Raw genomic sequence first — 26,245 nt, forward strand, 5'->3', positions numbered from 1 at the left:
TGATGGTAATTGCATTTGATGAGGAATAAATATGAGAACCTTAAGGAATTGATACAGATACATCTGTTCCTTCCAAAAACTGGAGCAGAACTCCTTGCTTTCACCTATATACTGTGCATGTGATATCAGGAAATTGGCTAGAGTGAATGTAACATGAACATTAACCCATTGAGAATCATTAGCTTATTCAATATCATATGCACACTTCTTTGCCGACTCCCCCCACAGGTAACCCATTTTACAATCATGTATATAACCACATTACATTCAGCACAATCCCAACTCCCCCATCACTCCCCCAATGCCAATATTTGTCTTCACAAATTAATGCAGTCTGAACTTTTTACATTTTTCTCAGAATGCACTTTATCCTGACTTGGAAGAATTGTTGGTGTTTTACTGTCATATTTGTGGAGATTGAGTGTAGTTTTGGCAGTGCAGTGTCAAAGGGTCAAAGGTTGTTTCAGCACTGTATGGTTCTATATGGTTGGTCACTTCTCCATCAGAAGATCATTTACCTCTTGGAGATCCTTTGTGCAGGACCTTGTTGTTGGTCCATTACCTTAACTAGAAGGCCATTTATCTCATGAATTTATTTTGCAAAGGAACTCTTCCCTGGTCATTCATGTAGTTGCCTCATAAATTCATCTGTGGGGGACCCTGAATCTTTTGAACATGCATCATCAAAGACAATTGATATGTTTAAACAAATTCTTTCTTGTAATCTCCTAGAATTCTGAAATACTTTTCTAGTTGGAGGAAGTCTTGTTCTTGTAATAACTCAAATGTTTAGACCAGACAATTTGTTCTTTTTGTCTATTTCTTTTTGTGTAGAATAGAATAGAATATCCTTTATTTTCATATGTTCTCAAGTACAGAAGTAAGGAGTGCAGTGAGAAGTTTTACAATGGCGCCTCTCACCTAAGTACATACCTTAGATACAAAAGAGAAATAAAAGGAAAAGTAGTTGCTTACTTTACAGTGTTTAAAGAATAAGTTGAAAATAAGATGTAGTCAAAGGATTGACATTTCAATCAGGTAAAAAAATTTCAAATAAACATTACATTGCAGCAACTCGGCGCAGGGGCTTTCACACATGGTATCATCACCAGCACCATACCCCAGTCCAACAACTGTCCTTGCACAACTGCATGCCTTCAGTTCACTCTGTACCAGCTCTCAACTGCTCCAAGGTGAGGTCTAGGACAGCTTTCCCTACGCCAGCCTCCACCCAGGACTGGCTCCTCGCTCCAGCTGCTGTTGCAGGACTGTTTCCCCATGCCAGGCACTACTCCTGGACAGCTTCCTCACATCGGCCACTGCTCTGAGACTTTTGGCAATAGCTAGCATTAGTCTGGATCCTATGGAGTCAGATACAGCTCATCTCCCTTGAGCTGTTGATGATGCTGGACATCTTCAGTTGTCTTTCATAGTTAGGATGAAATCGATTTTCTCACATTCTCAGTCGTTCACTCAACACCACCTTTGACATCAGAATTGAAGAGTCTTAGTGTATCAAGTTGTCCATCAGAGTGTTCTGCTGCCTAAACAACATATTGTTGAAGATTTCTAAATGAGCTCATTTGGATTGTACTGCTCATTCTTGTTCTCAACGTTGGCTTCTTTTCCAAACCTTGCTGAGTTCTACCTTCTGACTTGTTGCAGATCAGACAAGCTGATCTGACTCCTATGTACAGGAATGTTTTCCAGATTGGCTTTGTACTCATGAATTCCATTATGAGTTTTGAAACATTCAGTCTCTTTTCAGATCTTTGGCCATCTTATCATTGACTGAGCCCTGTTTGCACACCTGGTAATGCCTAAGTATCTCTGGTTTATTATTGACAATAATTTTAATTTGACCTTCCTGAAGGGAAATGAAATGACTAATCTTTTGTCATCCATTAATAAATCATCCATGATTGTGAAATTCTGGCAGTGTTCAAAGCAAGTGTTGTCAACTAACTCATTGGATTTTGGTCTGGATATCCCTAAACAGAGTCATATAGCATGGAAACACACCCTTAATTCCAACCAGTTCATGCTGAGTATGATCCCAAACTAAACATAGAGTCATAGAGTAATTACAGAATGATAGTAAATAGTTCCACAGCTTTGGTCACTCTCGTTCTTGTTGAAGTTGTTTGTTTAGTTGTGTTTTTTAGCATACTGGTCACTTCTTGGATATATGAAGCATTCCTCATGTAGTAAATATCAACAGATTCTTTCCATTTTTGGGTTGTGTCAAGAGTCTAGCAAATCCAATTTTCTTTCCCTTTGATTAGCTGCTTGAAAAAGCATTTATTTCTGGACCAGTTGTTCAGAGGTAGTCAAACTCCTTCAACTATCTTAAGGAATTTGAAATTGTGATACACATACAGGCTCAAAAGTGACGCTGTTTAATGGTGAACAACCTACACACTTTCAACCCTCTTATGTATGTGGTATTGTAGTGTAACTTGTAGCTTTTCCATGCTTCTACTTGTTAATTTCACCTGAAAAGACACGTTTTTGTTTGTATTTGTGCTGTTTTTCACAAATGTATTCCCCTTTCCTATGAGAATCGCTAACTTATTACCTAAAGCACTCACGTACTCCCTAAAGAGCCTCCTTCACTCGAATCTCTGCATTTTCTAAGTGTTGCTGGATTTACTCTCCATTCCTAGCCCACACTATTGTTCGGTGCTTCTTACCAACTTCAAAATGAAGTTTTGCATTTGGAGTGCTAAGCTTGATTTTTTGCTGCTTCGAGAATCAACTGCTCTCTTTCCATTTTTGTAATCATTTTTAACTACTTGCCTGTGTTTTCTTGAAGTGGTAATGCTCTAAAACCGCTAAATAACTTGCCTGGCTTTTTTTCTTCTTTTCTCCTGGCTTTTCTTAATTTCTTTCACATGGTCATGTTCAGTTTTGAACCACTGTGGTGTTTTCTTTGATGAACACTGCTGGAACCTTATGGTATTTGTACATGGGACCAGTATATAGTACCCGGTCAAGGCTGTTTCAGATAGTTCGCTGCCTCCAATTTTCCTTTGTCTTTGGTTATCTTGGCCCTGTCTGGTGGTTATTGATGGAGGTTACACCACTGTAGAATGTGAACAGGTTGGTATTTGGGATCAAAAATGCTTTTGGGATCAAAAATAATTACACTTCAATTTGGTCAAGCATGATTATCAGGAATTCAGGGAGCTGGTACAAATATATCTGCTCCCTCTGAAAGCTGTAAGGGAATACGTTTCTATTCAGGAACCATGCCTTGTACACAATCCCCTCCTCAGTCATGATGATGATGACTTCCAGTGAAGGCAGAATTCAAAGTGCAAAGTGTGTCAACCATTTCGGGCACATACAATGCTTCTGGATGGTGGAGGTTAGTCATCTCAGTCCAGTGCAGGTCTGCAGGACCCCCTCAGGGTAGTGCCTTAGCCTCAGCCATCTTCACCTGTTTCATTAAAGTCCTACATCATTAGATCAGAAGTGGATGTGACTCTTGATGATTGCATAATGTTCAGAAGCATTTGCAGTTCCTCAGCTGCAGAAGCAGTCCAAGTTCATTTGCAGCAAGACCTAGAAAATATTCAAACTTGGGCTGATATGTGGCAAATAACACTCATGCCACACAAGTGACCGGCAATGAATAACTCCAAAGGAGAGAATTTATCTATCTCCCTTGACATTCAATGGCACCTGAATGTCCCCTCCATGTCCCACAGCATCCTGACTGAGAATCATGTCGTCATTCCTTCACTGTCACTGGGTCAAAATTCTGTAACTCTGATCCTAACAGCTCTGGTGTGTACATGCACCAGATGGTTCTAGAAGGTAGTTCATCACCACGTTTTCAAGGGTAATTCAGAATGAGCAAATATTTTGGCCCCGTCAGTGAGGCATCTCATAATGAATTAAAAATTGGAAGCACCTCCATATTTACTTCACAGGAAGTCCTGGCTTCAACTTTCGAAGGTGACTAGGGATGGCCTATAAAGACTGGCCTTATAATTTACAGCCACATCTGAGCATGAACTGACAGAAATCCTCTCTGCCTCACCAAAATTGTATTGTCCTGTTTACTAGATCAATACACACACAAAACATTTTGATCGAGCTTGGATGTGGAATGGTCATAACTTTCAAACCGCTGGGGGAAAGCACGGTGGCACAGTGGTTAGCACTGCTGCCTCGCAGCGTCAGGGACCAGGGTTCAATTGTTTGCACATTCTCCCCGTGTCTGCGTGGGTTTCCTTCGGGTGCTCCGGTTTCCTCCCACAGTCCAAAGATGTGCAGGTCAGGTGAATTGGCCATGCTAAATTGCCATAGTGTTAGGTGCATTAGTCAGGGGTAAATATAGGGTAGGGGAATGGGTCTGGGTGGGTTATTCTTCAGCGGGTCAGTGTGGACTTGTTTGACTGAAGGGCCTGTTTTCATAATGTAGGTAATCTAATCAATCTATTTTGAGTGTAATATTCTATTTGCAACAGGCCATCCCAAAATTTCAGGATTTCTGTAGGTCATAGTGAGGCACTTTGCTCATTGTTGATGAATAAACATTTGATCTTTGCACAGAGGGTTGACCTCAGCGACCTCTGACCTTCGCCTTCTCGACACGGCACGGAAACTGGAGATGTATGGTGTCAGGCTCCATCCAGCCAATGATGGTGAAGGAACACAGATCAATCTGGCTGTTTTACATATGGGCATATTGGTCTTTCAGGTAGGTTAAACCCAGTGAATGGTATAAAATTATTTTGAAGAGAAAGGTACCTCACATGTGACATGAATTGCCTTGAGTCTCTGACCAGAATGTCATTCTTGTTACATTAGATGTTGCTGTGTTTCATTATGTAGAGTAGCTTTCTGTTCAGGCTGTTTGTAGCCAAGGTCGATTTTCATGGAAACCAGATGAATCAGACATGGTTGGATTCTAAAACACTGGCACAGATCCTAGAGTCCTATGGAAAGAAAATGTCATGTTTTCCTGTTATCCAACAAGGGCCAATCATAAATTTTGAGTTGAGATGGCCAAAACACCACTGGAACCCATGTTGATACATTCAGCTGCTGTGAACCTGCAATGCTCAGTGTTAGCTTCTCACATCCCAAGCTTACAACCCATTAAAAACAGCCTTTTAATTCTAGTCTGTTACGCATCCCTTATTTCTTCACATGACAGTGCCTCTGCTTTCATCTGTAAATGCCAAAGTTCCCTCTCTAAATCATTGACAAGCAAAATATGAAAGGTTATGAGGAGCAGAGGAATAATCAAATTGCCATGATGACATTGAGTGGCAGAGCAGTCAAAGGGCTGAGTGGTCTACTTCCCAATTTGTAAGTTCACACAGCTTTTGTCCCACACAACTCTCTCTTCTCAATTTAAGTGCATTGAGTATTGGAGTTGGGATGTCATATGGCAGTTGTACAGGAAATTTGTTCAGCCATTTTTGGAATAATGCGCACAATTCAGGTCTCCGGCTCTAGGAAGGATGTTGTTCAACTTTAAATGTTTCAGAAAATACTTACAAGCTTCTTGCTGGGATTGGAGGGATGGAGCTATGGCGAGAGGCTGAATAGGCTGGGGCTATTTTCCCTGGTGCTGCAGGCGCTGAGGGTTGACCTTCTAGAGGTTTATAAGATTATGAGGGGCATGGATAGGGTGGACAGTCAAGGTGTTTTCCTCAGGGCAGGGGAGTTCAAAACTAGAGGCCATAGGTTTAAAAGGTTTAAAAGGTATCTGAGGGACAACTTTTTCAGGCAGAGGATGGTGCGTGCATGGAATGAGTTGCGAGAGGAGGTGGTGGGGGTGGGTAAAATTACAACATTTAAAAGACATCTGGATGGGTTTATGAATGGAAAGGTTTAGAGGGATATGGGGTCTAGATTAGAGAGGTGCTGGAAAAACACAGCAGTTCAGGCAGCATCCAAGGAGCAGTAAAATCGGTGTTTCGGGCAAAAGTCCTTCATCAGGAAAGGGCTTTTGCCCGAAAAGTCGATTTTCCTGCTCCTCAGATGCTGCCTGAACTGCTGTGTTTTTCCAGCACCACACAAATCTCGACTCTGATTTCCAGCATCTGCAGTCATTGTTTTTACCTTTAGAGGGATATGGGCCAAATGCTGGCAAATGGGACTAGATTAAATTAGGATTTCTGGTTGGCATGGACAAGGTGGACTGAAGGGTTTGTTTCCGGACTGTCCAACTCTGTAAATATTATGACTGTATGACTGCTCAAAATCCACCTCTTTGCCAAAGTGTTCAGTCACCTGTGTCTAATTACCTCGCTAATCTGCACTGAGGTACCTAGGGAGTTTGACTACAACAAAGTCTTTTACAAATACAAGTTGTTGGTGTGATAGGTCCGATTTAAAGTTCCAACTCTCATTCCAGGGCAAGACAAAGATCAATACATTCAACTGGGCCAAAATACGCAAACTGAGTTTTAAGAAGAAACATTTCTTTATCAAGCTCCATTCCAACATTTTTGTAAGGTTTGCTTTTACTTCCATCATCACTTGACATTAGCATGCATCAAGTGACTCTTTGTTTAATAACATTTTCTCTGTCCAACAATGACAGACCGCCTCATGCAAGGACTCCTTGGAATTCCTGATGGCAAGTCGTAATGCGTGCAAGCACTTCTGGAAGACCTGTGTTGAATATCACGCTTTCTTTAGGCTTCCTGAAGAACCCAGATCAAAACCCAAGCCCATTCTTTACAGCAAAGGATCCAACTTTCGCTACAGGTACAGGGGTACTGTGGAGAATTCGATTAGATTACTTACAGTGTGGAAACAGGCCCTTCGGCCCAACAAGTCCACACCGACTCGTCGAAGCGCAACCCACCCATACCCCGACATTTACCCCTTACCTAACACTACGGGCAATTTAGTATGGCCAATTCACCTGACCCGCACATGTTTGGACTGTGGGAGGAAACCGGAGCACTCAGAGAAACCCACACAGACACAGGGAGAACGTGCAAACTCCACACAGTCAGTCGTCTGAGGTGGGAATTGAACCCAGGTCTCTGGCGCTGTGAGGCAGCAGTGCTAACCACTGTGCCACCGTGCCACCCAGGTATAATGTTCCTTGTTGCACTGAAGTCCCTCATTATTTACTGAAGTTAAAATTAATTGTTCAGGAAAAAGTCTCATTTTGTAATATCAGACATATGCTTTTGCCTCAGATTGGATTAGATTAGATTCCCTATGGTGTGGAAACAGGCCCTTCGGCCTAACAAGTCCACACCGACCCTCCGAAGAGTAACCCACCCAGACCCATTTCCCTCTGATTAATGCACGTAACACTATGGGCAATGTAGAATGGCCAATTCACCTGACCCGCACATCTTTGGACTGTGGGAGGAAACCCGAGCACTCGGAGGAAACCCACGCAGACACAAGAGAATGTGCAAACTCCACACAGACAGTCACCTGAGGCTGGAATCAAACCTGGGTCCCTGTGCTGTGAGGCTGCTGTGCTAACCACTGAGCCACCGTGCTGCCCCAGCTACAGTTCAAGTCCCACTCCTGAAAGTCAGGTATATAATAAAGTTTACATTTCAGACCTGTGCAAAGATTATACTGGTTTGATGTATCAGGTTTATTCATAGTCTTTTAACATCTATCACATACTTTGGGTCCAGCTTCCAGCTCTGTCTAGTGCTCAGTAGCAGCGGTGGGTACCATCTACAAGGTGCACTGCAGAAATTCAGGGAGCGTACAGCACCTTCCAAACCCACGACCACTTCCATCTGGAACAAGAAGGGTAGCAGATACATTGAAACAGCACAGGTTCCCCTCCAAGCCACTCCCCATCCTGCAAATAAGTGGCAGATGGAATACAATGAAAGAAAGTGAGGTTACGGTTTGGTAAGAAGAATAGAGTTGTGGACTATTTTTAAACAGGGAAATGAAGCACAGAGGGATTTAGAAGTCCTAGTTCAGGTTTCTCTTAGAGGTTAGCATTCAGATTCGGTCAGCATTTAGGAAATCAAATACAATGTTAGCATACATTTCATGAGGGCTAGAATACTAGAGTAGAGGTGAACTGCTGAAGTTGGCTTTGGTCAGAACACATTTGGAATATTGTGAGCAGTTTTGGGCCCCATAACTAAGGAAGGATGTGCTGGCATTGGAGGGAGGTCCAGAGGAGGTTTACAAGAATGATCCCAGGGATGAAGGATTTGTCACATGAGGAGCAGTTGAGGACTCTGGGTCTGTACTCAGTGGAATTTAGAAGGATGAGGGGAGATCTCATTGAAAAGTGTGCAAGACATGTCTCCAGCTGCAGTCCCTGGGAGCCTGAGTTTCTGGACACTGGGGACACTGTCTGGGGATGCTGTGGAGCATGTGCAAGGTGGAGAGTATCATGGATAGTAGATATAGAGAGGTGGTCACACCACAGACTCAAACCCCACAGGCAGGAAGGGAATGGGTGACAACCACACAGAGCAGGAGGTCAGAGCAGGGAGTGCAGTAATCTCCTGTGGCTATCCCCCTGGAAAACAGATATATTGTTTTGGATACTGTTGAGGAGAATGGCCTCTTAGGGGATAACAACCACAGCCAAATTCATATTTTCTTTGACGAGGTGACACAGGCAGTGCTGAGGGTAGTGCTGTGGATGTTGAATATTTGGACATTCAGAAAGCATTTGAAAGGGTTGGTTAGAAAGTTAGAAATGCTTGGGATTGATAGGTGCTTAGCAGAATGGATTGGAAGTTGGCTAAAAGACAGCAAACAGATGGTAGGTATAAATGGACATTTCTCAGATTGGGTTCGAGTTGAAATTGGTGTTCTCCAAGACTTGGTGTGGTACCTTCGTTCTTTTCTGATTTATATAAATGATTTGAAGATGGGTGTCAAGAGCAAAATCTTGAACTTTGCAGATGATACTAAGTGAGAGAGAATAGTGAATTCTGAGGCTGACGCTGAGTGACTTCAGAGGGACATTGACAAATTGGCGAAATGGGCAAAGATCTAGTAAATGAATTTCAATGCAGAGAAATGTGAGGTAATGCATTTTGGTAGAACAAACACAGAAAAACTATACAGGCTCAATTGTACAACATTCAGGGGAGTACAGGATCAGTGGGGTTCACATGCATGAATCTCTGAAGGTGGCCAGGTATAGTTGTTCAGAAGATTTATAGGATCTTTGGGTTTATAAGTAGAGGCATATAGTTTGAAACATCGACAAATCATTGGTCAGACCATAGTTGGAGTATTGTGTTCAGTTCTGAATGTTAAGGAAAGGATGTTAAAGCTCTGAAGAGAGTACAAAGGTGATTTACTGGAATGATCCCAGGAATTAAGGATTTTAGATGCAAGGGAAGATTAGAGAAATTGGACTATTTCTCCTTGGAGTAGAGAAGATTAAGAGGTGACATTATGAGGCGTTCAAAATTGTGAAGAATTTTGACAGGGTAAAGAAGGATATTCTGTTCCACAAGTTAGTATATTAGTAACCAGGATTCACAGTTTCAAGATTGTCAGCAAGAGAAGTAGGAGTGAGATGAGGAGAAACTTTTTTTGTTAGAGAGTTGTCAGGATTTGGAGTGCGCTGGCTGACAGAATGGTGGAGGCAGATTCCATGGGAGGTTTTAAAAGAGAATTTTTAAATATGTATTTGAAAATGGTGAAGTTAGAGAGTTACAGAGATAGGGCTGGAGAGTGGGACTAGCTGGGTAGCTCTTTCAAGAGCCAGTGCTGACAAGATGGGTCTCTTTCTGTATTGTAAATTTTTATGATTCTATATGATCCTGGTTAACACTCTCTCAGTACATCACTGAAATGTCTTTCAGGAGACTTATTAAACCAAAGTATTGTCTGCCCTTTCAACTGAACTTAAAAGATCTTATGGCACAATTCAGAGGATGAGCTAAGTGGCACAGTGGTGGCACCGGGGACCCAGGTTCGATTCCAGCCTCGGGCGACTGTGTGGATTTTACACATTCTCCATGTGTCTGCATGGGTTTCCTCTGGGTGCTCCGGTTTCCTCCCTCAGTCCAAGGATGTGCAGGTTAGGTGGATTGGCCATGCTAAAATTGCCCATCGTATCCAGGGATGTGCAGGCGAGGTGAGTTAGACATAGTAATTGTAGGGTGATAGTGGGGTGTGGGAGGGAAGCAGGTGAGGAGTACCTGAGTGGGAATGGTCTTCGGACAGTCAGTGTAGGTTCGATGGGCCAAAGGGCCTCTATCTGCCCTGTAGGGATTCTGTGATTCTCTGAGCTCTGCCTGCCATCCTGCCTATTATTTTCCTCTAAGGCAGAATCATGAAAACAGAAGGTCTCTTTATTATTCACATTTCTTTGAGAGTTTGATGTGCACAAAGATGTTCAAACGAAGCATACCTAGGTCATGAAAGGCGATATACAAAGAAAAAGTCTTTCTTTAACTTTTCTCTCTTGTTTCAGTGGAAGAACACAAAAGCAACTGGCTGAGTATCTTAGCAAAGGAGATTTTAAGAAAGTGCCATTTGAAAGGTAATGTTCAAGACACTGTCTGTTTCAAAATTCAGGTTCATCACTTATGTCTTGCATAACATTATGATGTGGAAGTGGAGATGCCAGTGTAAGACTGGGGTGGACAAAGTTAAAAATCACACGACACCAGATTATAGCCAAACAGGTTTATTTGGAAGCACAAGCTTTTGGAGCATTGCTCCTTAGTCAGGTAGCTACCTGATGAATGAGCAGTGCTCCGAAAGCTTGTACTTCCAAATAAACCTGTTGGATTAAAACCTGGTGTTGTGTGATTTTTGATTTTAATATTGTGCTGATCACTGAACCAGGTCAATCCATCCAGCACAGTGAGGCTCCACATGACCCTCCCTGTATCAACTTTATTCAACACCATATCCTGCTCTTTCTTTCTCATTCATCTGCTTACCTGGCTTCTCCTTAAAGCCATTTGTTCTGGTTCAAATACACCAGATGATGGTGAGTTCTACCTTCCTTACTCTCTGGGTGGTGTTTGCTCCTCTATAGATTACAATGGTCCATCAATTAATAGGGTGGCTCAGTGGTGAGCACTTCACCCTCACAGAGCCAGGGATCTGGGTTCAATTCCAACCTTGGGCGACAGTCTGTGTGGAGTTTGAGCATTCTCCTCATGTCTGTGTAGGTTTTGACCGGATGCTCCAGTTTCCTCCCATAGTCCAAAGCTGTGCAGGTAGGTGGATTGACTATAGAAATTGCAAGGTTGCAGATAGGAGATGGATTTGGGCGGGATGCTGTTTGGAGGATGGGAATGGGTTGAATGGCGTGCTTCCACACTTCTATGAACTTCGATGTGTGTCGTGTCAGTTTGTCCTGAGTCAGAACATTGTGGAATTGGGAGATATTTGAACTGGCTGTGTAACATTTGAAGGATTCATACTTACTGAGTCTCAGGTGGAACAAAGACAAACCTTCAAGCTCAGGAATGGATCAGGGATCTTGTTGCAAACACCATTATCCGACGTTCATCCCTCAAGTAAACGTCACCTTAGCCACTCACGTTGACTTCTCACCTCTGAGACATGACTTGGAGGTGCCGGTGATGGACTGGGGTGGCCAAAATTAAAAATCACTCCACACCAGTTTGTAGTCCAACAGGTTTATTTGGAAGCACTAACTTTCAGGCTGCCACTCCTTCATCACACAATCACCTGGTGAAGGAGCAGTGCTCCGAAAGCTAGTGCTTCCAAATAAACCTGTTGGACTATAACCTGGTGTGGTGTGATTTTTAACCTCTGAGACAGATAGCTTTCCATTCAAAACTTCCAAAATGTGAGACAGTATTCCTGTCTGGCCTCCAGTGTAGCATTGAGGGACTGCAGCTCTGTTGATGGTAAGGTATTACCAGATGGGAAGGTAAACAGAGGATCTATCTCCCCTCTCAAATGAACATTAAAGATCCTAGATTTTGAAAGAGGGGAGGGCATGATGTTTATTTGAATGCTGTGCCTTTATGATGCTGTTTGTCTTTTCATCGGTGCTCTTCAGGAGGCCTGGTAATGTACAATCTGAGGAAGATTCATCAGGAACAGGCCTTGAGCTGGGGTTACAGGTCAGTGATGTAATGATTCTAAAATGACTGTGTTCTCAATTCACTCTTACATTAATAAATTGCTTCAAAAATCATGACTAAAAGATCAAACAGGAGAAAGTGAGGACTGCAGATGCTGGAGATCAGAGCTGAAAAATGTGTTGCTGGAAAAGCGCAGCAGGTCAGGCAGCATCCAAGGAGCAGGAGAATCGACGTTTTGGGCATAAGCCCTTCTTCAAAGATCAAAGATCAAACAGCCAGATCAGATTCTGATGCGTTGAGTTTCTGTCATACTGTAACTTCAGTGTAAGAGCCAAATTGGGCCAAAGGTTTTGTCCTTGGGTACAAACTTGAAAGACATGAGGGGCAAATGTTTTACACAGAGGGTGGTTTGTGTGTGGAATAAACTCCCAGAGGAAGTGCTAGATATGTGTCCAGTTACAACATTTAAAGGACACTTAGATAAGTACATGAATTAGAAAGGTTTGGATGGATATGGGCCAGGAGCAGGCAGGTGGAACTAGTTTAGTTTGAGATTACGTTCAGAATGGACTGGTTAGACTGAAGGGTCTGTTTCTGTGCTGTACGACCATGACTATATGTTCAGGAATTCAAGTTTACAAACTGAGCAAAGATCAGTGTAGACAAGATAACAGAACCCAGACACACCTCTTTGAGCCTTTGTCCATCTGGTACAACAGTAACATGCTGCCGTCAGAGAAGCTTTTCCATTTTCATTGTAAACTGCAGTGCCTCCAGATCAGGTCATTGAGGATTTTCTTCTATCCCAAAAGACCAGAAGGATTAGAATTTTTTCAATTCTGCTCTATCTAAAGATCATGAGTATATCACTGAGGAAGTGCAATTGGGAGGATTATTATATTTGAGAATTGGAGACGTGGGCAGCTTGTGAGTAGCAATTTTCTCATCTGCAAGTGTGGATGGATGGGGGTATAACATTGGCCATATCATTGTGTGTGATTCACTCCCGCTTAAAACTGGCTCCTTTTTAGAACATAATTGTTCAGGTTTGGTTGCAGAGTTTCTGAATGCAAATGTGGAAAACTCCGCAAATGGGTACAATCACCACGTCCATCTCTTAATCACAAAATAGTGTTTATTTCATTTAATATTTATTGAGCACAACACTGTATGATTTTGCAAAATGGGTGACAGTGAATCAGCAGCCCACTTTCCATTACTCCCTGTTAGTTCCTATAGAACAGGTTGCCAACTTATGGTTATGGTTACTTATGGTTACCTATTTACACTAACACACAAAATCAAGATCAATCCCTTCATTCCACCTCAAATCACTTTGCTTCATTGATAATCTCTGAGGAATTATATTGTGTCTTATTCAGGTCAAGGGATTGCCACATGACCTTCAGGGCATTGGGCAACCAGGAGACATCCAGGATAAGGTGGGGCCAAAGGCAGCACAGAGATGGAGGAAGGAGTTGGCAGTGGAGATTGTGTTTAGCACTGAACTGGAGAGGTCCAAGCCCGAGGCGGACCCAGCATCAGAACCTCTCTCCAGCCGTAATGTCTCCATTCCCTCCATCAGTGACACTGGGGCCAAGAAGGATCCGGTGCAACTGCAAAAAAGTAGGTTACAGTTTCTGACTAACCGTACCAGGAAGGACACTGATGCAGCAGAGTTAACATGTGGGAACGCACCCAAGTTCACAATAGGGAGCCAATGCATCAGCGATAATTTCCCGAATTCGGACACTTTAATGGATGGATCTCTCCAACCGATGCGGCACACGTCAACGGAGGAAGAAATTGTTAGACTTTCGGGTGTAGCTCGCCCAGTCAGCTTACCCGCTTCTAGCTTTTTAGCCAATTATGGGTTCTACCAGCGGGCTGTGATGAGGGGTAGCTATGGCAACACTCTGAATGCAGTGAAGGAGGAGGACAACCAACAGGATGACAGTTTACTGCCTTCCAAAAGGTCACGCAGCCAATCGGATGTGAAGACCCTCGGCCTAGGACATGTGCCAGAGTTAAGGCCCCTGGCTCACTTGTTGCCCTTAGGTCGGAGACAGGCTCTCAGTAAACTGAGTCCTGTGCATCCAGTGCACAGGATGCTTCAACGCAGAGAGGTCCTGCAGACAACAGAACGATACATCAGCAGTGGCACGGAGTCCAGCGACTCAGACTCGGAAATAATCAGCCCCTACTTCCATCCTCGTCTTTTCGGCAAAGTTCTGCGATCCTCAGCACTGAAAGGAGGTCGGTATTCCTCAGCCTGCCTCCAGTCAGATGAAGCAGCTTCATTTGATCCAAATTGTGCTGACAAGCTCAGACACTTGACGATCTACACTGACTTCATTTAGCCTGGGGTCGACCCAGCTACACAGTTTCTTCGTCCTGTCACCAATCCAACTATTGTCATTGCCATCGCCATGACCACAAGTTGACTTTTGGAGTTCTGTTAGCATCTCCATAAGACAATGATCTGAACTGAGAGATTGTGTGTTGGACTCTCCCTGATCTCTCTTTCATTACTATGTTGTCTACTGTGAAAGGCACACTCCATGTAGTTTATGGACAATATTGGTCATTTAAACAATTCACTCATCTACTATCTCATGGTAACTTGTCCATCAAGAATATTGTTCTCCTCTGTTAAAAATCTAATGTTATTGCTCCTTTTATGAGAAGGCTTAGTTAATTAACTAGCATTACTATTGACTTGAAGGTAGTGGTGTCTGCTGCTAATGTAACAGGTTTAGCATCATTCATGGTAGTTATGCAAGTTATATTCAGTCCCTCTCTAATGCTGCCACAAACATGTTCTAGAGAAATACTAAAGGCTATGGCACAGATAAAAGCTGTGGAAATGTATTGCATGGTAGATGTCAGGTATACCTCCAGGACTACCTCAGTGCAGGCTGTAATGACATTTGTGTAATACAACCTTATTGATAGTGAGTGATAATAGAAATCCGTTTAGCGTGGAAGCAGGCCATTCAACCCATTGAATCCACCCAGACCCAACCCGCCCATCCTAGAAACCCATGCAAACACACAATGTGCAAAACCTTCAGGCCCCTGACACTGTGAGGCAATAGTGCTGACCATTGAGTCACCGCACCACCCTATGGGATCATTCTATTCATTTTCTCACCTTTCTCTGTGCTGAATTAGGACACAGTTTTACAGAAATAATGCTTTAATTACTTGAGTGCTATAATTTTAACTAATAAACACAAAGCAGTCTTTCTGGCAAATTCATATCAAAAGAAAGGATAAATGTTTATTTCAGAAAACACCTGAAATGTAATCATAACAAATCCTCAATGACCATATTTTAGATGTCCTCAGAAATTTATAAGAAAAGATGATTTCAAAAGGTTGCAACTTCCACTTAAATTAGTCAAAGATTTAGAAATAAAAGGTCATTTCCAATTAGTTCTCAAGAAAATAGTTGAAACATTGAAAAATTCTCTCACAGTATCTTGGGAAGAAACAAAGGCCACAGGTTTCTGGTGAAGTAGTCACATGGGTTCACCCCAAACAGCAATAAACTTTTGGCTTTTCAGACAAGGCCAAGGTTCTTGTAATTATAATTATGTTCTGGAAGGTAAAGCAAATAAACCCCAATTCTCTATTTATGTTGACCCTTGAGGCAGTTTCCTCCCTTGTATTGGGCTAGAGATAGCTTTCCTTTGACCTTCACATCCCAGACTAACTCAATGGACTATCCATGGCCATCTCAAATTAATTTCAGTCATGTGACAACAATAATGGGTAATCAAGGTCCACTTAATCAGGTGATGCCAGATATTTGATATACAATGAAGACCATGAATGTTCCTGTCTTGACTTGTCTCCTGAATGTCTTTATTTGAACGCCAATCATCGTGGGCCATTAAATCTAATGAACAATTAAAATGGAAAGGACGGTCACTAACATCCGGGAAAACCACGTCCATTTTATTTTCCAGAATCATGTCAGAATCATAGTATCCCTACAATGTGGAAGCAGACCACTTGGCACATAAAGTCTACAATGCCCCTCTGAAGAGCATCCCACCCAGACCCACCCCGTAATGTCCCTGTGACTGTGTTTCCAATGGCCAATCCACCTACCCTGCTCATCCCTGGACACTATGGGGAGGTTTAGCATGGACAATCCACCCAACCTACACATATTTGGACTGTGGGAAGCAACCCACATAGACACAGTGACAATATCTGTGTGGAAATGGCACAGTCGCCTGGGGGTGGAGTTGAACTCAGGTTTCTAGCACTGAGGCAGCAGTGCTAACCTCTGAGTCACTGTGCCAATCACATTAACATGACGTTAGTCACTGTCTGGAAAAAAAACCTCAAAATGAGTTCACCTCATCTAATGGAATACATTTTGTCACGATGAATATCCAAATTTCAGGTTAGCTTTTACAAGTAAAGGGTCTATTAGTTTAACACATTTCAGATGATGTGGCCATGACAGAGCATATGGGCCTACAAAAATTCCAAAGAAAATGCCTCATCACAAATGTTGTACTCCCCCTGCTGAAAACCCGAAGCTTTGCTGGATAAACTCCGGTGGCAGTGTCACAGTCCTAGTTATAACGTGCAAACAGAGTCCTCAGCTAAACTCGCATTCGCAACCATTGTTAAATGACCGTATCTGTGCGAACATTGTAATATAAAAGCAATTGACCAGCTGAGTTGTACCCCACATACGTAAGTGTATAGAGAGTGCTGTAATGATGGAACCCTGTATTAGGTGTATGCAGTACTGTATTTTGCCAAAACTTGATTAGTTGTTGTGGCAGAGTCGTCATTTGGTCCATTGAGACTATTCCAGTTCTCTGCAGAGCAATCCAGCCAGTCTCAAACAACATCATTGGAAAGGATACAGTCAGATAAAATAGGATAGAAGATTCTGTTTTTCTCCCCCTCTCAGGAAATGTGCTTCATAGAATCCATTAATGTGTTGAAGCAAATATTTAATAAACTTGCTTGCACAAGATGTCATTATAAGATTGGCATATTCATTCTAACATAATGCAGAGTGCTTGACTGATGAGTGTGGGACAGACCATCGGTTTAGCCATCCGCATCCAGCATCTCTTCGGGCTTATTCGAAACTTACTGCTTTTCTTCCTCTGTCTTTGGAAGTTGCGATTTTTACACATGCCTTAATGATATTCCATCAGTATTCCATAGAGTGAAGACTCCAATTGTCCCAAGAATGCAAACTCAATTAAGTTTAATACAAAAAAAAGCTAGATCTGTTCAAGTGATTGTAACATTGTTGGATTGTTTCTCAGTAGATCCTGACTCAGATTCTACTGTTGCCATAGAAATTTTCAGCTCATAAAATTAGTCATTACATTTCAGTTAAGATCACGCACGGTAGCTCAGTGGTTAGCACTGTTGCCTCACAGCACCAGGGATCCAGGTTCGATTCTTGCCTCAGGCGATTGTGTGTGTTTGGTTTGCATGTTCTTCCGGTGTCTGCTTGGGTTTCCTCTGAGTGCTCCGGTTTCCTCCTCAAAGTTAGGTGAATTGGCCATGCTAAATTGCCCATACTGTTAGGTGCATTAGTCAGAGGGAAATGGGTCTGGGTGGGTTACGCTTCGGAGGGTCGGTGTGGAGTTGTTGAGCCGAAGGGCCTATTTCCACACTGTAGAGAATCTAATCATAGATCTCCCAATGTGTTGTCCTGTTGATGGAGAAATCTAGCAACCAATCTGTGCACAGCAAGCTCCCACCAACATGATAAAGACCAAATATCCTTTTTTGCAGTTGTTTCAATGATAATTATTTCTTTGAAATAACACAATGGCGTGTATGACCACCTACCTGAGAGGTTTAATCTTGTATTCAGAGTGACTTCTGACTGCAGCGCTCCCTCAGTATCGAGCAGGAAAGCAATGGAGATGACCTGCTCAGATTTCTGGAATGGGACTTGAACCTTAAACTTCTGACTCAGATAAGTGGTCACTACAATCAAGCTAACAACTTATAATAATGTTTGCAATTAAGTTTTGAACAGATTCTCCATCATAAACAAGTGAATGTATGAAAAGCATAGAAGTCTTACAGCGTGCAAACAAGCCATTGGGCCCATAAAGATCACACCAACATCCTGAAGGGCACTCTGCTAGACTCATCCACTCCCCCCACCCCGCCCCTTAACTCTGCATTCAGATGGCCAATCCACCTAACCTGCACATCTTTGGACTGTGGGAAGAAACCCATGCAAACACGGGAAGAATATGCAAACCCCATACAGTCACCAAAGGGTGTTATTGAATGGGTCCCTAGCTGCCATTTGCCCAATTTTGGAATTTTTCAAACCTACAAATTAGAAATCCTTCTGAAACCTATCAGGCACAATTGGCCTTCTATAATTTAGTTGCTTATAACAGTCAGATTGACAAACGGGTTCTAAGGCAGGAAAAATGAGCAGTGTTTGATTGCGGGGACACTCAAGGTGACGCAAGGAAACCTCTCTCAAAAGGTCAGGGGAGGGGGGCGGAATGGAAATTTGCCAAACTGACTCCCAAAATGTTGTTGAGGCTACAGATCAATTGAAAATTGTAAACTAAGTGTCACTTTTTTTTTGCATGTAAAAGTTGAAGAGATGTTCAGTTTAAGAAAGGGAATTGGAGTCAGCTGAATTAGATTACTTACAGTGTGGAAACAGGCCCTTCGGCCCAACAAGTCCACACCGACCCACCGAAGCGTAACCCACCCATACCCCTACATTTACCCAACACTATGGGCAATTTAGCATGGCCAATTCACCTGACCTGCACATCTTTGGACTGTGGGAGGAAACCGGAGCACCCGGAGGAAACCCACGCAGACACAGTGAGAATGATCACACAGGGTTCAGATCAGCAGAAAAGAAGAGTGAGTTCAAAGAACCGAATGACTACTCTGATATCTTCTGGGTAAAAAAATCACTAAGTATGACATCATTCCAAAACAGAATCCATAATTTCTAACAAATGCTCAAAATACATAATGAAGATGATTTAAATATTTATTCATAAAACCATTCAAAACCCATGACTAAGAATAACAAACGTTATCTACAAAACAAGATTTACAAGACTATTAATGGTCACAGATCTTGCAAACATAGATCACTCACCCCTCCTTACATATTTCTATATTTACACCGCTACCTTTGCTTTATACACACACTTACAAAAATATTGCTTTCAATCAAGACATTAATTGTGGCTTTTACAAAATTACCTCCAAAATGATAATCTCTTTTTTTAACCTAGACAAAAAAAAATTGGCCTGATTTTCAGGATGAACAGTTGCTTGGTTTGACTAGGTAAATATTATTGCAACTGGTACCAGGTACTGTGTAATACTTGGCAATCTGTGATATATACCAGACTCCAACAACAGTGTGAAATGACGTGTGTCAGAACCCTAGTGGCATCTACATTCTATTCTTGCCTAATTACGATGCACAAACCAATCACTTGTTGAAATATTTGGCAAAATACAACTAAGTGATCTATATATATATATATTTGTATACCAAAAAAGAAATTTCGCACAAAGGTAAAATTTACAGAGCAGGTTTTTAAAATAAAATGCAAGATGCAATGGTATATCTTTACATTGTGTCCTGCACACAAAACAGAACCAAAGGGTCAGAAGTGTAAACACCCTGGGATGATTGGCAACAAAATATATACACATGCAGTTCTCTCTCAGACTAGATATGGAGATCTGTCCATTCCTGGGGCTACTGGTTAGATCTGCCACTTTGGGGAGTGCAGGTCCTTCCCAAATTATTTCAGCACATGCTGAGAACTCCGAACTGAACAGAACTCATCATATTTGGCCCAGCTTTACACTTCAATCCTGTCCTTTTGTTCTTTTTGTTTCATTGAATGGGGACATCCATCTTGCCAGTTGATGGGCATTCTGACAATGGAGAGTGGCTCGTGGGAGATAGGGATAAAGATCACCTCTAATTTCCCAATATTTTGGAGGAATCACTGGTACTCCAGCCCTCCTCGAACCATAGTGTATTGGAATATTCCGTCACATTTCTACTAACAAGGGAGATTGGCTGCCTGCCCATTTTAGAGAGATAAGCATTTCTCAAACACTTCTTGAAGCGGAAGTCAAAAGTAATCAGTCAACTGGCATTTGACCTTACATTCTGGTACCTTTCTGAGGAACGATCAGAAGACGCTGCACACAATTGTGGTGTTACAAATTGACATGAGATAGAAATGGGGGCGGTCTACAAATATACCTAGAACAAGTGAACACAGACATTGGAACTGAGGAGAAAAGAGCATCTTCATAATTTATAAAGACTCATTAAAAGGTATTTTTGCAGAACTGACTGCAGTGAAGGAAGACTGCGGCAGCAAGTAGCTCAGCTACTGTACTTGACAAGATCACAGAAGAAAAAGGTAGAATCTCATTCAAACTCATACTCTGGACATAGCTTCCTGACTTGTCATGGATTGCTCAGCAATTGGATCCTATCTCCCCCTCTTCTCCAACAGCCACCTGCTTCCCTGGCTCCTCCTGCACCCCCCCGCCCCAAAACACCCAATTCCCCCACCCCCAAATGAATGATGGGATGAGTTTGTTAATTCTGGTTCTCCACTGGCCTCTCCTGCTTCTCATACGCTGGGGTGTACAGTCTGCGAGTAGCTTTTTATCTGCACTGTGCCTTGTCGTACGACCACTTTCAACAGCTTTCTTGCATCATTAAGGGGACACAGTGCAGGTCACTCCCTTTCAAAGCAGGCATTGCCAAATCGAGTTACAGAATGAGTCAACTGGAGGCTTCATGAAGGTAGTTTTCATTACCTGAGCATCAAATCTGGCTGTTTGGAATGATATAGGGATAGCTGCTGCTGTGGAGCAATGCACACTCCCATTCTTCAAATAGGTGTTTACCTTGTGGTTAATTTTGTAGGAACATGAGGCCTAAAGGTCTGAGGAAATATGGCTGATTGTATGGGAGGAGCGAGTGAAAGGGTGACTTGTTTTCACCTTGTTTCAGTGAGGAGGTGATAACATTCTTGTTTTAAATAGCATCTATTGTTTTTTTTTCCTTAAGACAGAATGTAAGATGGCTCCAAAGAGATTTCAGAATCGTGTAAAACTGGCTTCTCCAAAGCTGTGCAGACACATACAATGTGGGCATCAGAAGCAGCGATGTCAGCTCTGATTGAACAATATCCAAAAATATTCACTAGGGCCACACACAACTCGAGGGCTGCTGAAATGCAAAACACAATGTCAGAGCTTCTGGTCTTGCACTCATCAGAACAAATGCAAGAGTGCCATGTTTCAAAGACAGCAACAATTTTACTGTGTGGAAAAGGTCCTAATTGGTCAGCAAGTTGATTGGTCAAAACACTTCCATGGACAATATGCCAGGGAACTTTCACAGTACCTCCCACAACATTGTTAATTCAATAAAGGGCTAAGAAGTCTAGAATGTTCTGCTTCCAGACAACACAAGAATGTGCGAAAGACATGAACAAGCAACTTAAGATCGTCTGGATTGCAATGTGTGGCAACTATACATAATAGAAGGCAGATATAGTCCTAAGCAGAGACCTGCCTTTTACACGAACTTGTGCATTTTTTAAATTAAAGACATTGTGGGATGAGGAGGGTGGGAGAGGAGTGGGGGTGGGGGCAGAAGTAGAGGCAGTGGGGAAGGAAAGAGGAAGGATGGAGATCAGGGAGAAAGAAGAGCAGGGAGGGTGTGGGATAGGGGGGGAAGCAGGAGGGTGCATGGGAGGAGGGGTGCAATAGGTTCTCCATTAATGCTTCAGCCAATCAGAATCAACTTGGCAACAAATTAGCACCCGTTACTCATACCGTCTAAATTGCTGTTCCCTTTGAATTTTAATATTCTTGTATCTGTCCTGAAAAGGTATTAGACGAGAAACAAAGCTTTGGCAATTACTTTTTTTGTAGCAATGTTTCATTTCTATTAAAAATTTACTTTAGTCTTCAGCAGGATGTCTGAACTGATACCAAGTAATGAACTATAAGGTGTTATGAGGAGCAGCCAACATAATGGGTCAATGTATTGGGAATACATTCCAAAGCTCAAGCAGCCTCAGCTGTTGTCTTTCAGGACCACTTAGACTTGATTCCTTGGGAGCCTTCAGGACAGTTGGGGAACATCACTATGTGAATTCCTATTAATCTACAAATAAAACCAGTGGGGTTTATCTCCAATAAAGAAACAGCAGCAATTGGTGCATCCCAAATCAAATAGGACCAAGCAGATATTCAGAAAATACGGACTTAATAAAGTGAGCTGCTTGACTCCTGCCAGATTTTCAGGATCTGGGGAACAGACGTCCTTGGTTTAAGATAGCCACTGATTTTACTAGTAGTCAAAGTGACAGGAATAGGAGCAGGCACTCAAATTACACAAAGGCTGGTCTTGCCATGAGAGGAGATGATAGAGTGGGTCTTCTTAATCATTAAACCTCTTTTCTATGATTTATACTTTCTACCAGGCCCGGGCGCAGAGAAACAAGACATTTTGTGTGTGTTTTGGGGGGGGGGGGGGGGGGGGGGGGGGGGTGTGTGGAGGATCAAATATCTGTTCCAGCTTTTCAAGGTAAGGGGCACTTTTCTCCAATCTACAATCAAACCCCTCAATTCTGAGAGGCATTATGACTAATCACAGTTGGGCTTCATTGGAATTTCTGTCAAATAAATGCTTTGCATTTTTCTAAGCAGACATCACCATAAAAGATGGCACTTAGATCAGTGCTAGGATTTGACATTTCTATTTCAGTTCCTCTGTTTAAAAACAAAATCAATTATTTCAGGCATTCCTGTAGTCAACTGGGAGTTCTTTTCCTTTTCCTTCAGCAGGTTCTTTTTTGATGCAACCCCTTGTTAAAAATATTGAGGAGTTCAGAGTGTTTTGAGAAAGAACAAAGTTGCAGGGAGGTGAGAAGACACCTCAGTTCTGTTTCTGGAGATGTCGCTCGGTATGGGCAGTTGAGTCTGATTAAAAGGAATCCGAGTCGGTGGTAATGTCTTTAAGATGCATCAGTGGCTGAAAACCTAACACAAACAGAAGACAATGAAATTAGAAAAGAAAGGTGGCAATTCATGCAGAACAACGGTCTCTCTGTAAAACTTGAGTGCCCAACACTTTGCTGTTTCCTGGTTTTCATCAGAACCCATTCCCCTTACCCTCTACCCCAAACTCAATAGCCTCCATCACTTCTCAGTTCAGCAACTGTAACATTTGCAGCTTCATTCCAGAATTCCTCCACAACTCAACCATATTTATGAACTCTGGGAGATCTTGTTACTTCTCCAATTCTGGAGTCTTCCACATCCCTGATTTTAGTTTCTTTGTATTAGTGCCTGTGCCTTCAGATTCCTGAGCTTTACATTTTAGCGTTTCCTTGCTAATTATCCTTGCTTCTTTCCTCCTCTCCTCTCCTTTAACTCATTGCTTACCTTAAACCCACCTCCTCGATGATGCTTGTGCTAAAATCTCCATGAGATTACACCCGGTTAATGTTCCTGCAAAGCTTCTTCAGACTATTTAACTGTTTAAAGCCACACACCACCCTGATATGAATGATATCCCCGTCCCTTCTCTGTTGCTGAGTCAATTTCCCAGAGTTCCCTCTTCAACTGTGTTGCAGATGGCGCTACACCCTGAGGTCTGCGTTAGTTCTATTGTCCTTGACCTTCATCAAGGTTCAATGAGGGATGGACAATAATTGCTGACCCAGCCAGCAATGCCCAAATCCTATGTGCAAATGCCAGTCTTTGGAACTGCTTGCGACTGAGAGCTGTAGGAACAGAGCCCTTGTGTATACTTAAGACTGAGATAGATAGACTTTCAATCAGTAAGTGATCAAAGGTTATAGGGAAGAGGCAAAGAGTGGACATGAGGAGTGTCAGATCAGGCATGATCCTACTGAATAGCAGTGCAGGTTTGCTGAGTCAAATGGCCTACTTCTGTTCCTGCTGCCTACGTTCTTGCTGTTCGTGACTGTTGTTTAATGTTCCATTTTACTCTGGGCACAACGTCAGGGTAATTTCAGTGCACTAGTAAACCGAGGTATGAAGATTCACATCGAGTAAGAGAACTTCTAATTTTTAAAACAATCTTCAAGTGGGCACTGTGGCTCAGTGGTTAACAGTGCTCCCTCACAGTGCCAGGAATCTGGGTTCGATTCCAGCCTCGGGCGGCTGGTTGTGTGGAGTTTGCACATTCGCCCAGTGTCTATGTGGTTTCTTCCAGGTGCTCTGGTTTCCTCCCTCAGTCCAAAGATGTGTAGGTCAGGTGAATTGGCCATGCTAAATTGCCCATAGTGTTAAGTGCATTAGTCAGGGGTAAATACAGGGTAGGGGAATTGGTTTGGATGGGTTATTCTCCGGAAGGTCAGTGTGGACTTGTTGGGCTGAAGGGCCTGTTTCCATACTGTAGGGAATTGAATCTAGTCTAAATCTAGTAGCAGTAAAAGTGACTAGACTATGCTGCTACTGCTGGCCTGTTCTGAATGCTACTTCACTAATATTCTGTACAGGGAAAAAAAAATCTGCTGTCTTCACCAAACTTGTCCAATATTTGTCTCCAGTCTTAAACGCAGTGCCATTTCATCAAACCACCTTGCGCTCATTTCTGTTATAAAAGTCTGCTCCAACATTCCAATTAAGCAGAATGCAATCTTGAGGAACTATACCTCATTTCCCATTCAGACACTTTCTACAGACTCCAGGTATTAATTTCAGAAACTGACCTCAGGATGGCTGCTCTTCATTTTTCTTACATTCTCTCACCTTCACAGTTGAGCCTAATTTGTACCGTGTTTCCTTTGTTTTGAGTAGAGAGGCCAATTCTCTCCCTTTCTCACATTTTTACACACACACACACACACACAGAATGAATTTAAAAGTAAATACTCTTTCAGACACATACTTAAGGTTTCCATTTAATTGCGGTCATGACTTAAGATTAGATTAGATTCTCTACAGTGTGGAAACAGGCCCTTTGGCCCAACCAGTCCACACCAACCCTCTGAAGAGTAACCCACCCAGACCCATTTCCCTTTGACTAATGCACCTAACACTACGGACAATTTAGCATGGCCAGTTCATCTAACCTGTGCATCTTTGGACTGTGGGAGAAAACCAAAGCACCCGGAGGAAACCCACGCAGACACGGGGAGAATGTACAAACTCCACACAGATGGTCGCCTCAGGCTGGAATCGAACCTGGGTCCCTGGCGCTGTGAGGCAGCACTGCTAACCACTGAGCCATCGTGCTGCCCTGAAGTGCACATAGGGCTTAATAATTGGGCAGGTGATGTGGAGCCTGGAGTCCTTGCTCTTGTTGGCACTGCTGGAGCAACACTGTTTCTACCGGACCGCGCACACAGTCTAAAATTTCTAGTAAATAAGATTTAAACGCTACATCACTCTGACATCACTCTCAGGGAGCTGGAGTTGACAGATTGTGGAAATCCCAGTTTGTCACAAAACCCAGTTGATGTGGGTGATTCATTGCTTCAATCAATCCCTTCATTCTGTGGATGCACCTTATTGTTTGGTTACTCTTTTCTAAAGCACTATGAACCATTCAAGAACAGCAGACGTTCTCCTTGAAAGCTAAACAGAAGTGCTGGGAGGGGTTACCAGGCTGACAGATGATGGTTTAGGTGGGGTGAGGATTGAAGGCCCATAAGGTTTTATGAGCTCACCCAAAGCATCCAATAAGGGAATGTTCATGAAATTTATTCTTTCACGGAACGTGGGCCCCGCTGGCTGGCCCAGTATTTATCACCCATCCCTAATTACGCTTTGACCCGAATGGTTTGCTAATGGCATTTCAGAGGGTAGTTAAGAGGGAACCACATTGTTGTGGGTCACATGTAGGCCAGACCAGGCAACAATGACAGATTCCCCCTTCCTAAAGGATATTAGTGAATCAGATGTGCCTTTGCAACAACAGTGGTTACATAGTTACTATTAGGCCAGTTTTAATTCCGGATTTTCATTGATTCAAATTTTGCTGTCTGCCACGGTGGGATTTGAACCCATGTCTCAGATCATTTGTGCCTCTGGATTACTAGTTCCGTGACAATACCACAGCATCACTGCCTCCCCATTAGCTGGGCAGATTGGGCGACGGTCTCAGTTCAGTCCTGCCTCTTGATTTGGTGGGATTGCCATCACTGAGTGCAAAAAGCACA

General features: G+C 42.7%; 2 protein-coding genes across 2 annotated transcripts in view; one reads left to right on the top strand and one right to left on the bottom strand.

Moving 5' to 3' along the window:
* LOC132820324 (FERM domain-containing protein 7-like) overlaps window positions 1-14,368 on the top strand; it is a 60,600-nt gene extending 46,232 nt beyond the window's left edge. Inside the window, 6 exon segments of the mRNA XM_060832346.1 lie at window positions 4,564-4,711; window positions 6,380-6,475; window positions 6,569-6,735; window positions 10,412-10,480; window positions 13,391-13,475; window positions 13,478-14,368. Coding sequence (XP_060688329.1) covers window positions 4,564-4,711; window positions 6,380-6,475; window positions 6,569-6,735; window positions 10,412-10,480; window positions 13,391-13,475; window positions 13,478-14,368 — 1,456 coding nt within the window.
* Window positions 14,369-22,598: 8,230 nt separating this feature from the next.
* Window positions 22,599-26,245, bottom strand: part of stk26 (serine/threonine protein kinase 26) — a 53,864-nt gene continuing 50,217 nt past the window's right edge. The window contains exon 11 of the mRNA XM_060832347.1: window positions 22,599-23,093. Coding sequence (XP_060688330.1) covers window positions 23,069-23,093 — 25 coding nt within the window. The 3' untranslated portion in view covers window positions 22,599-23,068. The remainder of the gene's footprint in view (window positions 23,094-26,245) is intronic.

Source organism: Hemiscyllium ocellatum, chromosome 11 (assembly GCF_020745735.1).
Source record: "Hemiscyllium ocellatum isolate sHemOce1 chromosome 11, sHemOce1.pat.X.cur, whole genome shotgun sequence".
In the NCBI taxonomy this organism is placed as follows: domain Eukaryota; kingdom Metazoa; phylum Chordata; class Chondrichthyes; order Orectolobiformes; family Hemiscylliidae; genus Hemiscyllium; species Hemiscyllium ocellatum.